We start from the raw sequence: 15,573 nt of genomic DNA on the forward strand, positions 1-15,573 counted from the left end.
TTGTATCTAATTAGAATTTCCCTGAACTAATAACGCGACTTGATTTAAGTGGATATTTTTCTTATTATCGACTCTTAGACACAAAAAAGAAAATACATCCAAACCAATTGAAAATCGCATGATCAATCCTAAATCTGGTGTCCATGACTAATATAACATCATTTCAGTGAAACTTTCTTTAATGCTAGTTCTTGGACATAAGGGGCAAAAATACAACCTAAAACCAATATTAATTCCGAAGTTACCTATTGGCGCTAGTGAGGACTGATGACGTGGTTCAAATTCATGGTTCTGGACTAAGAGATGATAAATGAAGATGAAAAATGCTCATCTGGATTTCGCTCTCATCTGAAACGAGTACTGCCAAAGGGAATCCGCGCTTGTGTTATTGAAAAACTAGTTATGCAAAAGAAATGAGGGAGGATGTAGTTATTCTGGAGGAACTAAGTAAAACTTTTATTTTAAGCAACAGAACGATGTTACACCGGGGGAAAAAAAAAAGATTCCAGCAGAAAATATAAAGAAAATGGTGGGTGTACACCGTGAGGAGGATCGGTGTATGAGCTAATTTAAGATCATCTGAGCATTGCTCAGCTATTGGTTAAGGGGTTGGAGGCGAATAAGAAGACCGTTGGAAGGGACCGGCGAGGGATTGTAGATGATCTTTTCATCCCGATCGACCTTCTCAAGCTTGAATTTCGTCACGAGATTGTGCATGAAAATGAGTATTTCGAGCCGAGCATACTCTTTTCCGGGGCACATGCGAGGTCCACCTCCGAAGGGAACATAGGTGAAAGGTGCGGGTCCATTTCCTTCGAATCTTGAGGGGTCGAATTTTTCAGGATCGGGGAAGTACTTGGGGTTCTTGTGAGTTGTATAAACCGTCCAAAATGTCTGCAAAGAACAAAATGATTAAGAAAATCAATGCATATTATCACTAGTTAATGACCCAATGAAAAAAAGGATCATAAGTAGACATTTACCTTCCATCCCTTTGGAATTGTGAAACCAGCAAAAGTGAAATCAGTGATGGCCTCCCTGAATGACCCCTGTGCAGGTGGAGTTAACCTCATCGACTCACAAGCCACGTTCCATGAATACTTCATCTTTTGGATATCATCCCAGTTCAGTAATTCACCTGGGGCTTTAGACTTTGCAATCTCCATTTGCTCTGTTGACATTGAAGTAAGCAAGTTAAATATGTGCAAACTATATGGATTTTGCTTTGAAAGAATATAATAATGTGGCAATGAAACTAGAATATTTACCTTTGTAAACTTTCTCGTAAATGTGGGGCAACGAAGCTAGATAGTTTACTATTACGGTGATAGATGTACTGGTGGTGTCGTGACTTGCAATGAGCAATCCAATGATTTTGTTGGATGTGTCCATTTCGTAATAAACACTACCGTCATCATCTGCTTCGGTAAGCAATCGGGTCAACAAGTCCCTTGCTTTCGCATCTTTGCCCTCCGAAATCTCCTGCTTCCTTTGTCTGATAATGTTGAGAAGCTCTTGCCTTATTACTTTTCCTCCTTCAACTGCTTTGTTGAATGGCGTGCCAGGAACATTGATTGGCACCGAAGTGAATCCCGGAGCAATACGAGCAAATGGGTCGGCGAATTTCGACACGACCTTAGGGTCCTTAATATTCATGAACAAACGGCACGCCAAGGCGAAGGTGTAGTTCTTTGTCGAAGGAAACACCTTCACTTCCTTATAGGGAGACCAGTCACTCTCCAAGTGATCCTTAGTCATGGAGTCCATGATAGGTATGTAACACTGGAGAGCCTCTGGTTTCAAAAACTCCGGCAAGAAGCTGCGCATTTTTTTGGGGTCATCCTTGTTGAACTTCTCCATGGTTTCGGGGAAGATGGCGACCTTCTTCATGGAGGTTGGCCACCAGGTGGTGATGTACTTGTTCTGGCCGGAGAACAAGAACTTGTTGCCAGACGCGCCGCAGAACACGGCCATGTCCTCCCCGAGCAACGAGGTACGGAAGACATCCGGCGAGTACTTGGCCGTGCGGTCGTTTATGAACTTCTCGGGGCAGCCGCTCTTCGCTGCGCCTACGAAAGCAGGGGACTCGCCGATGATGGGCCATCCCTTTTTGCCAGGCGGCAGGTTAGGGACGGAGGGCTTCTTTCGGAAGACGAGGAAGAGAAGGTAAAGAGAGATGTAGAGGATGGAGAGGTAAAGAAACAGCTGGGTATAGAAATCCATCTTCTTCTCAGGCAAGAAGACACAAAGCTAATACTGAGAGGAAAAGATGGCTGAGGATGACGATGGGGAGAGACCGCCAAGGATTGCCCTTATATAGAGATATGCAGGAAGATGACTGAGCTTAGCATGCGTGCTTTGACCTCTTCTGGATTATGAATTTTCTTGACAGTGATCGGTCCCCAAAGTTGAAGCTGCCTGAGAGCATGACCAGACCACCTTGTTTCTAGACGTGGTAAAAGAAACATTATTAATATCGTTGATTATAAGTCGGAGGTGTACCTGGCCAAGGGAGACCTTATTGAATATTGAGGGCTGCCCTAGGGTTTGTGCTGGTTATATTAGTAGTGTTTGGTCAATATTTGATAGCCTTAAGGTCGTAACAGTTGAATAAATAAAAACGACAGCATTGACCGGCATACTTATGATTTTCCACAGAAGCCGCGGTCTGTGTGAAGCATCTCAACATGACAGAAACGTGGTCGTATTTTGGGGTTTGAATTCGGTTTCTTTACACGTACATGAGCCGAGTAACACATCTCCAAGACAATGGAATCATTCATATTTTAGTGTGATTACCCATAAATTGGAAGGATCCATATCTTACGAGTTTTTCTTATTTTACACAGGAATTACGTTTTCATAGATATATTATGCATGAATTATGCTTTGATAGAGGAAACGTGACAATATATTCTCTTTTTTTTCTGCCTGTCAAAGTCGACGTGCATATGAAAATCAAATACTAAACGAAGTCGCTGTTTGAGCATCAAGTTATATTCTAACCATTTGCCATGGACAAGAACGCCATTTCGCGATCTTAGAGGTACCTCGTCAACATCGAACACCGGAAGAAGCGAGGTCATTCAACGTTTACAAGTCCAGCTTCATCCTCGGCGGGTTAGAATAATGTAAGCCCGGTGTTGTGGCGGGCGGTGAGGGCAGGTGAAAAGTTGGATTGTTTTTCCAGAGACCGAAATGGATTGTCATTAGTGATGTGCCGGAGAGAAAACTTTGCATATGCCGTCGGATAACAAAATGTTCCCGAATAATTGAGTGTTTATTCCCAAATTCTCAATCTTTTCTCACACATCACTTCTAAACACTCGTAATTCTCTAAAATTGTTCACCAATCGCGTTCTAAGTATGACAATTCAGAACAAACAACAATACTGTCCGATGATAGGCATACTTATGATTTTCCACGGAAACCGCAGTTTGTGTGGCAGTATTTCAACACGATCGCAACGTGGTTAAATGTACATTGTGAATTAAGTTTCTTCACGCGTATATTAGCCGTATGAGACATCCCATAACGGTATGCGAATTTAAATGTTTTCCATACGTAACTCTGTTTCAGCATAATTGAATCGACGATGAAGTCTTTTTCAATATTGAAAAGGATGTTTAACGGGAATTGACAATGAAATACTTAAGGGTTAATACCATAAAAAACCCAAAAATAATACACATGCGCCAAATTTACCGCAATTTAATTTTTTAACCACAAAAAACTCAAACTGGTACTCTTGTGATAAATTTATCCCAAAATGATATACATATAACAAATTTACCTTTCATTAGTTTCCGTTAAATTTTACCGTCAAATTGCTCGGTTAGATGACACGTGGCGGTTGACGGTTTTATTAGTTTGGAGTCTTAACTCTTCGTTTGTCCGTACCAATTTGGCGTTTTTCATGGTATTAACTCAAATTTACGGAAACTAATAGAAGGTAAATTTGTTACATGTATATTAGTTTGGGATAAATTTATCATAAGTGTATCGGTTTGAGATTTTTTATAATCAAAACATTAGTTTGGGGTAAATTTATCATAGATATACCAGTTTGGGGTTTGTGGTGGTAAAAAAATTAGTTTGGGACAAATTTGTCATAGATATACCAGTTTGAAGTCTTTTATGGCTTGAGCCCATGAATTAATGAATAAATCCACAAAGATTGCACATGATTATTTTTTGATTTTAGACAAGAAGGTAAATGACAAAAACATTAACGAAAACCGGAGGCAATCATGATCACCCATTTAGATTGCGAAAAAATAAAAATAAAGATAATTTGAGAAGAAATTTTTATGATTGATTGGGAAATCTTTAAAATTGTATAATGTGGCTATTTAAAGCCTACAATCGTTGATTACAAACTGTTATTGACTTAAAAGATAACTTTCGAATCCTTTCTTCAGAACAAATAAATTTCTAATCACATTAGACATTACATTACCAAAAAAAAAAGTATTAGAGATTACACAAAAGTTACAACAATACTTATCCACAAGAGGTTAAAATTCTAAAATAGTGGTCATAAACAAAACCACCAGCAGTTACCTATTGTGTAGTAACATCAATCTAAAAAATGCTCGTATTTGAGAATATCGCTACTCGATAGTTACTAAGTCAATGTCAATAACGTCATCCCCTTAGGTTTTCATGATAACTGATATTTGCTATAGATAATTTTGTCAACCATTCTTTTCATCGATGATTGTTATTGATCACTCGTGGGTTGTAATTAAAAGTTGCTTTTTTTTTTTATGTCAGCAAACTTATGAAAAATTCCAAATAAGGACCTGCAGTGCTCTTATTTTCTCAAATAAGGGCTGAAGTGGATTGCTTAAAAAAAAAAAACCTGAAGTGCTCTCTTTGTTACAAATAAGAGTCTGACCGAAGGGCATTTTCGCCTTTTATAGTGTTAAGTTCTTTTTTTCCCTTTTTTTTTTCTGTTTTCATTTTCTTTTTTTTTTCCTTTTTCCCTATTTATTTTTTCCTTTCCTTTTTCTATGTCCTCCCCGCCGTCGCCTCAAGCAAGGGCCGCCCATGCCGCTGTCGGACGGAGTCGCCCGATGCCGGTCGGGTGGGCCCGCGTCGGGAGACTGCCTCGCCTGATCTGGGGAGGAAATGAAGTTCCCATGCATCAAGATCAAGCCTTTGCTCATCCCTGCTGTGCCGGACTAGTACAGCAAAGCCGCAACATCGTCCCTAGCCACCCCGACTGGGCAGCAAGTCCAATTTCGTCCCCGCTGATTCCACCAGGTCGAAGTAGCTCCAGATCTTGGAATTGGAGGATTTTTGGGGCTGCAGAGATCCTAGCAAGATCTCGAGCAATTCGAATCCTCTGACCTCGTTGTGGAGCTCGGTCACGGTGATCACCAGCTTGGGCTTGCAGTCCTTGACCTCCTCGGACAGTTTGGTCAGAGCGTACATGAGGTTGCAGGTCGCGGCGATGGTGCCTAGGAAGATGACGGAGAGGAAAAAGACAGGGAAATGAATCGAATTCAACAAGAAGAGCAAGACGACGTCGACCTTCTTGAGGTGGAGCTCATGGAGGAGGACATGGGAGAGTGGAAACGCGGGTCTTGAGATGGTGGAAGGTGAGGGACTTGCCGGAGTCAGCGTCGATCCGAGCGAGGGATGGGAAAAGAAAAGGCAAAAAAAAAAAAAAATGAAAATGAAAACAGAAAATAGAAAAAGGAAAAAAATTTAAAACGATAAAAGACGAAAATTCCCTTCGATCAAGTTTTTATTTGAAATAAAGATGACACTTCAGATCTTTTTTTGAAATAATATCCACTTCATACCCTTATTTGAGAAAATGAAAGCACTTCGGATGCCGCAAACTTATATGTGCCAATCATTAGTGTTTTGGAATGATATTTTATTAAATTCACGAAGTATCATTACCTTTTTGTCATTTGAATTTTTATAGTTTGTAAGTCGGTGAACACTGAACAATGATGCAATTTTGGTAGCCACGATTGGCCAATTTAACAGACATTGATCTTAGTGAGTGTGATGTGGACAGGAGTTAATTAATTGGACGAAGACCAGGCCTCTAATCTAGAATCACCCCCCACGAACTTTTGCACCCATTTCAAAGGCGTCATTCTTTTTAATGTTAATTGTGACTTATATTTCATCAAGTCCCGCTTTGATTATTGACTCGATCTAATAGTTCCTTTTTTCATTTTTCAATCCGAAACGATAGATAATGAGAATATTATATTTTCTGTTGCATCTAAAAATGAAAAAAAAAAAGTTAGGTAAATCTAGACCTATTTAACTTTGCAAAGATACTATCAAGTTTGAATGCCGCCTAGGGTTATCAAGTCTTTCACGACTTCAGATATTCCATGGTGACGACGTAGCTCTGATCCTCTGAAATATGAAATGATATTCTTCTCCCTGAGAGAAGAATGTTAAGAGTGAATTCAAAGCAGGAAATTATCTTATGCACGCCGACTTTGACATGAAGAATAGAGAGCATGGATAGTTAAACTCTTTTTTTCGTTCCTTGGTGTTCCTGTCTACTAAGGTTCTAAGTCATTCTCATTTAATTTATACTTTAAAATAATTCGATTATAAACAAAAACAGAAAACAGGATGTGGAATATTTTCTTAATTTTTTTTATTGTGGGGGGGGGGTGGTGTTTAGATCTTGCTCTAGTATTAGCTATAATAAGAATAGAATTTGGTGGGTGATATAAACAATTTAGGCTCCGTTTGTATCAGGGAATTCAAAGATATTAGGTAGTAATTTGTAGAAAGTGTTTCGAATTCTTAGAGAACTCAGCCACACAAGAGGAGATTGTACAAAAAAAAATGTCCCCAATTCTGATTAATCTTCATCTTGGTCACTGATTTTTTTATAATGATTTCAGAACTGTACATAATGGAGTTAATACAAGGGTTTATACACACGATATACCTAAACTAGTTCTAGTTATACTTGATTAAGTAAAAATCACATCAGGAGTAATTACCAAGATCACACAAGCATCTTTAACGTCCTAGCTCCAACTCAAGATGATTACGTAGTCGTCAATTTGAGTTCGAGCAAAGATGTTCCGGGGAACGAGCCTTGGGGAAGATGTCTCTCATTTGATCTGTGACATCCCAAAGTTGCAAATTAGATTGGGGAGACAACATAGAGTGATTCATGAATAAACACCTACCGCTAAAGGGTCACCATCTTGTGTGGCTACTTATAGTACTCCGTCTGGGGACTTGAACCACGTGGAATGTTTCATGTCTTTACATGATCATAAAGTAACAATCTTCATAAAAATTATTATGCCTATATTGTTACAATATTTCGTCGTGCGATCAGTATCCGAGTAATTGAGAGGATCTCAAATCCAAGAAAAAAGAGATTGTGCATAAGAGAACACCACTGAATCACAATTCGTGAGTACGCAACATTATTCTAAGGCGGGGATTCCTGCACAAACAGGAGAGAATTACCAAAAAAGTCCTAAATTTATTATAATTGCACCAATTCAGTTCTAAATTATTTTTTCGCCAATTCAATCTTAAGCATTTTGTATTTGTGTCAAATTAGTCCATTCGGTCAATTTTAGTTAGAAATCACCGATGTAACGCCAACAAAGCATTTTTACTAATTTTTTAATTTTAATTTTAATTTTTTTCATTTATTCGTTTCTTTTTCTTCTTTCTTCTTTCTTATCTATTTCTTTCTCCAGCCGATCACCCGAGGTCCGGCGGTCGGCTAGAGACAAGGGTCATCGACTCGATGGCCATGACAAGGGTGACCTTGCCCGGCGATGGCGAGGTCTTGCCTCGCTAGGGGCGAGCGAGCTTCGACTGAGGCCAATAAGTCACCGACAACGACCGGCTTGAGTAAAAAGAAGTAAGCAAGAAAAAAAGAAGAAAAAGAAAAGAATAAAAATAAAAGTAAAAATTCGAAAAAATTATCCAGATAGATCGAATTAGCACAAATGCAAAAGGTTTAAGACTAAATCGGCAAAAGAAAAAAAAAATTTAGGATTGAATTGGCATAGTTGCAACAATTTTAGGACTTTTTTGGTAATTCTCCCACACAAATAGCTTAGAATAGTTCTGTTGTAGCAATTTCATGCACTAGAATCTAATGAACGCACAAGAGGGACCAATTCGAAGAGAACCTATCCTGTCTTAATCTTCAATTCAAAGTTGATGTCCGGACATGCCTAACGATGATTGTGAACGAGACTTACCAAAAATTTTGTCATTTTTGCTAGATTAATCAACGTAGAAGTCCTGAGCACACAAGTGGTGTTGAAGTCAAAAGTAAAAGATGAAGACTGAGAAAGCAATAGCCTCTCTCGTAGCTAATCGGTGGCCTTCGATCTCTCGACCTTTTATCTTCGGCCGCAGATCAAATTCACGACCAAGAAAAACAGGACTTGACCAATAAATATAACTATACTTAAAAAAATCAAACAAATGAAAGGCGGAGTGTTTGACCCAAAAAAAAAAAAAGGCGGAGTGCACTGTGACTTATTTGAAAATGCTTAAAAGAAGAAAAAAATGAAAAAAAAATTTGAAAATTAACAAGGGTAAGTTTGTTTTACTCTTTTTAATTTTTACTTTTTTCTTTGGAAAAAGTGTGCTTTACTTGTTAAAAGGGAAAGTATGTTCCAATGACAAGTTTATTTTATTCTAAAGACGTAACATATGGAAGAGAGAAAAAAATGTATGCGCATCTCCCACAATATTTTCTCTTGCTCTCTAATCCGCAAGGAAAAAGCAAGGAAACTTGGGATCGTATCCCCCCAAATTCACTCTCTCCAAATCCCTTAATCCCCATCCCTCCTACCAAAAACAAATACTTGGTCAATAGTTTCTCTTGCTCTACAATCCTTCATAATCACTTCATCCAAACCTAGTATAAGGGTGCATTTGTTTGGAGGAAAATTTCATGAAACGGTTTATTTTTCTTTATTTAATGAGATGTGGCGGTAAACATTTTTTAGTGTTTGGATCTCATTTTGAAAATGATTTTAATCTCATAAATTTATTGGACAATTTTTTTCCCGAATTTTTGAATAATTTCATTAAAGGAAGCTACTAGCTTGACGGTTTGTGATCTTTATCGGGTTATTTATGACCACAAGATCTCTCAATCAATGAATGTTTTATGCAAAACAAGCAATGATGATGTGTGGGGCTTTGGTTGAGATTATACCGTCTCTGACAAGATCGTCAAGAAAACATTTCCCCCTCGCCAGTCGTCTAGAGAGCTCAAGCCTTGCCGACCTCGTGTGGGCGATCATCGGTGGCCAAGGCTCAACGATCGATGGAGAAAGAATTAACTTCCCTAATTTAATGCATGAAATTTTCATTGATCGGAAAGTGTTTTTTATTGACTAAGTTATTTCGACAAACCAAACGAGTGAAAGTCTGAAAAATCAATTCTCAAAAAATATTAACCGAAACAAACGCACCTTAAGAAAGAAAACAAGCATGGTACTACAAAATTCTAGAGGGCTATTTTCCTCCGTCCCTAGTTGGGGGAAAGTCCATCAAATCATGCCTTTGATTTGTCGATTAATAAACACCGATCCATTCATTCATCTAAAAAAAGATATATTATTTTAATTGCGTTCTCCCCTTTTTGCGCTAGATCTATTGGCAGTCTGGTACAGAGGTCAACGACAGACAATAATTGAAAAATGAAAAATTGAGACGAAGCAATTTTGGTTTAATAAATAGATATAGGTATGGCCGATTCTATGTTGTACCCTACCTTGAAGGGACAATTTCTCCTAGACAAAGCAAGTATTAATATGGTCTGTATCTGCACTCATCGCTTTCATTGCTTGCCTTGATAGAAAAAATGTCTATTTCTTACCTCATTTCCGTGTGTTTGTCAAGTGACCTTAAACTTGAACTTTACTTTTTATGTCGAGGAAATTGAAGAAGACTAAGGATGAAATGAAGGTAATTAATCAGACCATTCAAAATTTTCAAGTTTAGAAATTCCAAATTGTCAGCTGCCAATTCGTACGATTTGAATTTTGAGTGGATGGGACTAATGTTCAAGATCCAAGATGATAGAGGCAGCCATCATAAGTCCAAAGAGGCAGCCGTTACAAGTCCAAATCGATGGATGTGACACTTTGGAATGTGTTCGACATTATCCAAACGGAGAAACATTCGACGTGAAAAATGAGTTACCATAAAATAATCGATATGGGAGGAACAATCCCATAGAAAAAATTTTATGGGGCAATTTTCTTACTAAAGACGTAATTGGAACAAGACCGAGAAAAAATCTCGCTAAAATCGAAAGATAATAAGAAATTGGAGCCTTCTTCAGGTCAAAGTTAGATCTTGAAGCTCAATATAATGATCCAGCTAGAAATTGGCAAATGCATGCTACTAATTTTGATGTTCCTTCTCCATGAATTTCGGGTATTTGACCAATAGGCCTTTAAATTGCTCTCCAATCCAAACACCTTAACAACATACTTTCTTTTTTCAATATTACAACCATTTTTTTTTTTTTTGGCGAAGAGCATATAACAACCATGAACACCAAAAGCGCAATTAGGTTCAACGTGCATTGGAAAACTTAAAGTAAATTTAAATACGAACATTGGAGCTTTCAACAAGTTTCGAAAAAAGAACTAACCTTAATTTAAATTAAAAAAATAATTGTTATTAGATAATTTTTAGACTGTGCCATATAGCATTGCAACGAAACAAAGTCAGGGGAAAAAAAAAGGCAAGGTGAGGGAAGAGCAAACTCCCATGAGTACATCAGACAATCAGGAGACTTAGGAATTGGTTTTACTTAGAAAGCCCTTGGACCTCATGATTCTGTCTCAAGCCGACCAGGTTTGACCCGGCCCATCCCAAAAAAATTTGCACGTTTTTAACTTACAACATATATGTAAATAAATTAAGGACCCCCTTTCCGACCCAAAAAAAAAAATAATAATAATTAAGGACCCCTTGTATTTTTTAAATACACATCCCTTCCGACTGAGCATTTCCAAAAAAAAAATTCCTTTTTTGAATAGTTTTTTCCGATAAGTTTCATATTCATGTGTATGAAATACATTTGGTCATACTAGCCGCTCATTTGATTACTTCTAGGTCACTCGGACAAGAGAAGATATATGTGCTCGATGAAAGTTACTAAATAAAGTTTCAACTGATTGCATATAATTGAGGATTACATATCGACACTGTTCATCACATACACCAACTTTTAGTAGATCGACCAAACATCTATTAGTCTAGGGATGAAGAAGGGAAAAACTCAACTCGAGTAACGATAGCGTACTTGCAGCTTAGATAAGACCATTCGCAAACAAGTTCTTCCACAGCATGGAGATTACATGAGTAAGCCAGGCTATTAGTTACGGGGTTGGAGGCGAATGAGAAGACCATTGGCAGGGACAGGCGAGGGATTGTAGATGATCTTTTCATTCGGAATGACCTTCTCAATTTTGAATTTGGTCACGAGATTGTGCATGAAAATGAGTACTTCGAGCCGAGCATACTCTTTTCCAGGGCACATGCGAGGTCCTCCTCCAAAGGGCACGTAGGTGAAAGGTGCAGGTCCATTTCCTTCGAATCTCGAGGGATCAAAATTCTCAGGATCGGGGAAGTACTTGGGGTTCTTGTGAGTCGTATAAACCGTCCAAAATGTCTACAAGAAAAATGCATATCATCATTGCTTGAGGATTCCATCTATTGACTCATTAAAAAACCATGTCGAAAAGAGGGTCATAAGTAAATAGTTACCTTCCATCCCTTTGGAATTGTGTAACCGGCAAAAGTAAAGTCGGTAATTGCCTCTCTGAATGACCCTTGTGCAGGTGGAGTTAGCCTCATTGACTCACATGCGACATTCCAAGAATACTTCATTTTCTGAATATCATCCCAATTCAGTAATTCACCGGGAGCTTTAGACTTCGCGATCTCCATTTGCTCTGTTCACATGAAGCAAGTAAGTTAAATATATGTAAACTACATTTAAAAAAGGATTTTGCCATCTTTTGTCTATGGAAATACGAATAGGACAGTTACCTTCGTAAACTTTCTCATAGATATGGGGCAGCGAAGCTAGATAGTTTACTATTACTGTGATAGTTGTACTGGTGGTGTCATGACTTGCAATGAGCAATCCAATGATCTTGTTGGATGTGTCCATTTCATAATAAACGCTACCATCGTCATCAGCTTCGGTTAGCAATCGAGACAACAAGTCCCTCGCGTTCGCATCTTTTCCCTCCGAAATCTCCTGCTTCCTTTGCCTAATAATGTTGAGGAGCTCTTGCCTTATTACTTTTCCTCCTTCAACTGCTTTGTTGAATGGCGTGCCGGGAATATTGATAGGCACCGAAGTTAATCCCGGAGCAATACGAGCAAATGGGTCGGCGAATTTCGACACGATCTTAGGGTCCTTAATGTTCATGAACAAGCGACACGCCAAGGCGAAGGTGTAGTTCTTTGTCAAAGGAAACACCTTCACTTCCTCATAAGGAGACCAGTCACTCTCCAAGTGATCCTTAGTCATGGAGTCCATGATAGGTATGTAACACTGGAGAGCCTCTGGTTTCAAAAACTCCGGCAAGAAGCTGCGCATTTTCTTGGGGTCATCCTTGTTGAACTTCTCCATGGTTTCGGGGAAGATGGCGACCTTCTTCATGGAGGTTGGCCACCAGGTGGTGATGTACTTGTTCTGGCCGGAGAACAAGAACTTGTTGCCAGAGGCGCCGCAGAACACGGCCATGTCTTCCCCGAGCAGCGAGGTACGGAAGACCTCCGGCGAGTACTTGGCTGTGCGGTCGTTTATGAACTTTTCGGGGCAGCCGCTCTTCGCTGCGCCGACGAAAGCTAGGGACTCGCCGATGATGGGCCATCCCTTTTTGCCAGGCGGCAGGTTAGGGACGGAGGGCTTCTTTCGGAAGACGAGGAAGAGAAGGTAAAGAGAGATGTAGAGGATGGAGAGGTAAAGAAACAGCTGGGTATAGAAATCCATCTTCTTCTTCTTCTTCTTCTTCTCAGAATGCAGCTATTGATACTGAGAAGACAGAAGATGGGTAAGGTCTGGGTTGGAGAAAAACAACCAGAATTGGCGTCATATATATAGGAGAGGATGGGTATGGGAGAAAGGTCACCAGTCATTCCGTCTAATTTGATAAATTTTTTAAGTACTGGCAGGTTTAGAGAGAGAGAGAGAGAGAGAGAGGGGCGCATGGTGCCCCACTAACTGAGAGAAAGGTCACCAGTCATTCCGTCTTTGACCGCTGTTGCATATAACTGAGATCTATGTATGTGCCCCACTAACGGAGAAAGTGCGTGCATATACAAAGCCGTCCGAGTTCATATATTACCTTTCGGGCTTTACTAGCATAATAATCTTTAAGTGACTGTAAAAATAACAGTATATTATGAGCTTCAAGATTTTAAAATAGCGGATTTCAAGATCTTTTTTAATTAAATGATATTTGTTTTATATGGCCCAAAACAGATGGTTAGTCTTATAGTCACCCAAGGATTGTTACATAATCAATTCGGTATTTTTTTCACATTTTGTTAACTAGAGTTTCATTTTTCCTTCCTGTCCCCATAAAAATGGCCGTGGAAAGTAACCATTTTAGGAAATGGCGGACTAGATATAATCTCAACTTCGGAGAATATTGACTCAGTATGTCCTCATATACCATGGGTATCACCTTACCTCCTATGAATGATTGAGCTGAATACATTCTGTGCATGAATTATAACCTAGAATTTAATTTGATTGAGTAGAGTAATCCAAGGGTCTTCAATTTAGGAATGATAATCATTCGCATAAAACACCACTATATATTTCAACCCAAAAAGAAAAGAAGTTTGATTATCTGACCTTACTCTACTATTATACAGCATGCGGTTTATCCTTAATTCATACTTAAAAGTTTGGGAATGTCCGAAGAGACGATTCCACATTTATCAATTTAGATGACTTAAAACATTTTTTCTCGTTAAAAGACGCAAAAACTCTAGTACTTAATGATTTAGGGTAAGTCACAGAGACTAGTGCCGCACCTATGGGACTAGGATGACTGGGTCGGATCACCTTATTCTTTGTCATTAGTATTTGGTCTACATGCTAATAGGGTTACCTTGGCAAACCTAATTAAAAAATTGGATAACAACACTAACAGGAGTATTTAATTCATGGTAACATACAAAGGATTGGTTTGTAGTGGTTTGCATCTCAGCTGTCTATTTTTTTTTATTGATGATGTGCCATGATGAAACGAAATACATGGAGCCAATTTATAGGGAAAAAAAATGAGCAAGTAGATTATTTGAGCAATCCACACTCTTTTTAATAGGAAAAATTGTCGACAAATTCTAAACCTACCGTACGGCAACAAATTCAGTCCTAAACCTTTCACTTATGCCAATTTAGTCCTGAACCATTTGATGATTATCGATTTAGTCCTAAATTTAGTCCTAAACTTTTCAACCGTTCCAATTTAGTCATAAACATTTTGATGATTTGTCAATTTTATCTTAAATTTTTTAACAGTTTGCTAATTTAGTTCATTCCGGCTAATTTTAGCTAGAAATCAATGATATGGATGTCGGCCATCCTACGTTACACAACCAATTTTGACATCAACAATTTTTTACTTTTATTTATATTTTTTAGAATTTTGTTGCTTTTTTTTCATTCTCTTTTCCTCTAACCGGTCACCGAGCCTCAATAAAGGCTGGCAATTGACCAAAGATGAGGGTCGGCAAGGTTGACCTCACCATCACCGGGCGAGAGTCGACCTCGTCATCTCAGCAAGGCTCAATACCCTCGCTCGAGGTTGGCGAGGCCGACATCTCTAGATTTGGGAGGTCAAGCCTCGCTAGTGGATGCGCAAGGGTCGACCATGCCCAAGGCTAGTGCATAGCCTTTGGACGGTCGCCGGCCATCGTCAAGGCCTAGCGACCGACCGGATAAAAAAGGAAAGAAAAACAAAGAAAAGAAGAAAAGAAAAAGTTCAAAACATAAATAACTAATTTAGAAAAATTCAAAACACACAATAAATTATTCACGTCAGCACCGGTCGCGCCACATAAGAGGGTTGAATCTGACTAGATCACAACACCAATGTCAAAATAGCCGGAAGAACTAAATTGGCAAGTCATAAAAAGTTTAAGATTAAATTGACAAAGCGTTCAAACTTTTAAAATTAAATCGACACAATTAAAAAGTTTAGGATTTGAGTGAAAATTTGTCTAAAAGAACGATGTATTAGCACGATTAAAAGGTTTTGATTTGTCAAAACTCTAATGTGCAAGTCAAAAATGACGGGCATTATTCTTTGTTTTTTTATGGGGGTCAGATTGACGGGCATTATTCATGCTGCTATTCTATGCCGTGCCCCTTTGGCTTGGTCCGGCGTCAACATCGAACGCCTGAAGGAATTTTTTTTTTTTTACCAAAACAAAAAGGTACAATTCCAAAAAAAAAAAAAATTTGAAGTGGAATAATTTTTTTAAAACACCTCAGAATTGGGTTTGTCTAACAAAAATCCGTGAAATTAGACGAGGAACAT

At 38.7% G+C, this 15,573-nt stretch overlaps 1 protein-coding gene across 4 annotated transcripts in view; it reads right to left on the reverse strand.

Moving 5' to 3' along the window:
- Window positions 1-470: 470 nt before the first annotated feature.
- The window catches only part of LOC115730130 (beta-amyrin 28-monooxygenase-like), a 58,439-nt gene continuing 43,336 nt past the window's right edge, over window positions 471-15,573 (reverse strand). The window contains exons 1-3 of one of the 4 annotated variants that reach the window (XM_048276315.1): window positions 12,056-13,036; window positions 984-1,171; window positions 480-894 (exon numbers count right to left, since the gene is read on the reverse strand). In XM_048276315.1, coding sequence (XP_048132272.1) covers window positions 595-894; window positions 984-1,171; window positions 12,056-13,010 — 1,443 coding nt within the window. In that variant the 5' untranslated portion in view covers window positions 13,011-13,036 and the 3' untranslated portion in view covers window positions 480-594. Of the gene's footprint in view, window positions 895-983; window positions 1,172-11,378; window positions 11,676-11,770; window positions 11,959-12,055; window positions 13,037-15,573 lie in introns of those variants that run through there. The other 3 variants (XM_048276317.1, XM_048276314.1, XM_048276313.1) reach the window with 3 other exon arrangements.

Source organism: Rhodamnia argentea, chromosome 3 (assembly GCF_020921035.1).
Source record: "Rhodamnia argentea isolate NSW1041297 chromosome 3, ASM2092103v1, whole genome shotgun sequence".
Classification (NCBI taxonomy): domain Eukaryota; kingdom Viridiplantae; phylum Streptophyta; class Magnoliopsida; order Myrtales; family Myrtaceae; genus Rhodamnia; species Rhodamnia argentea.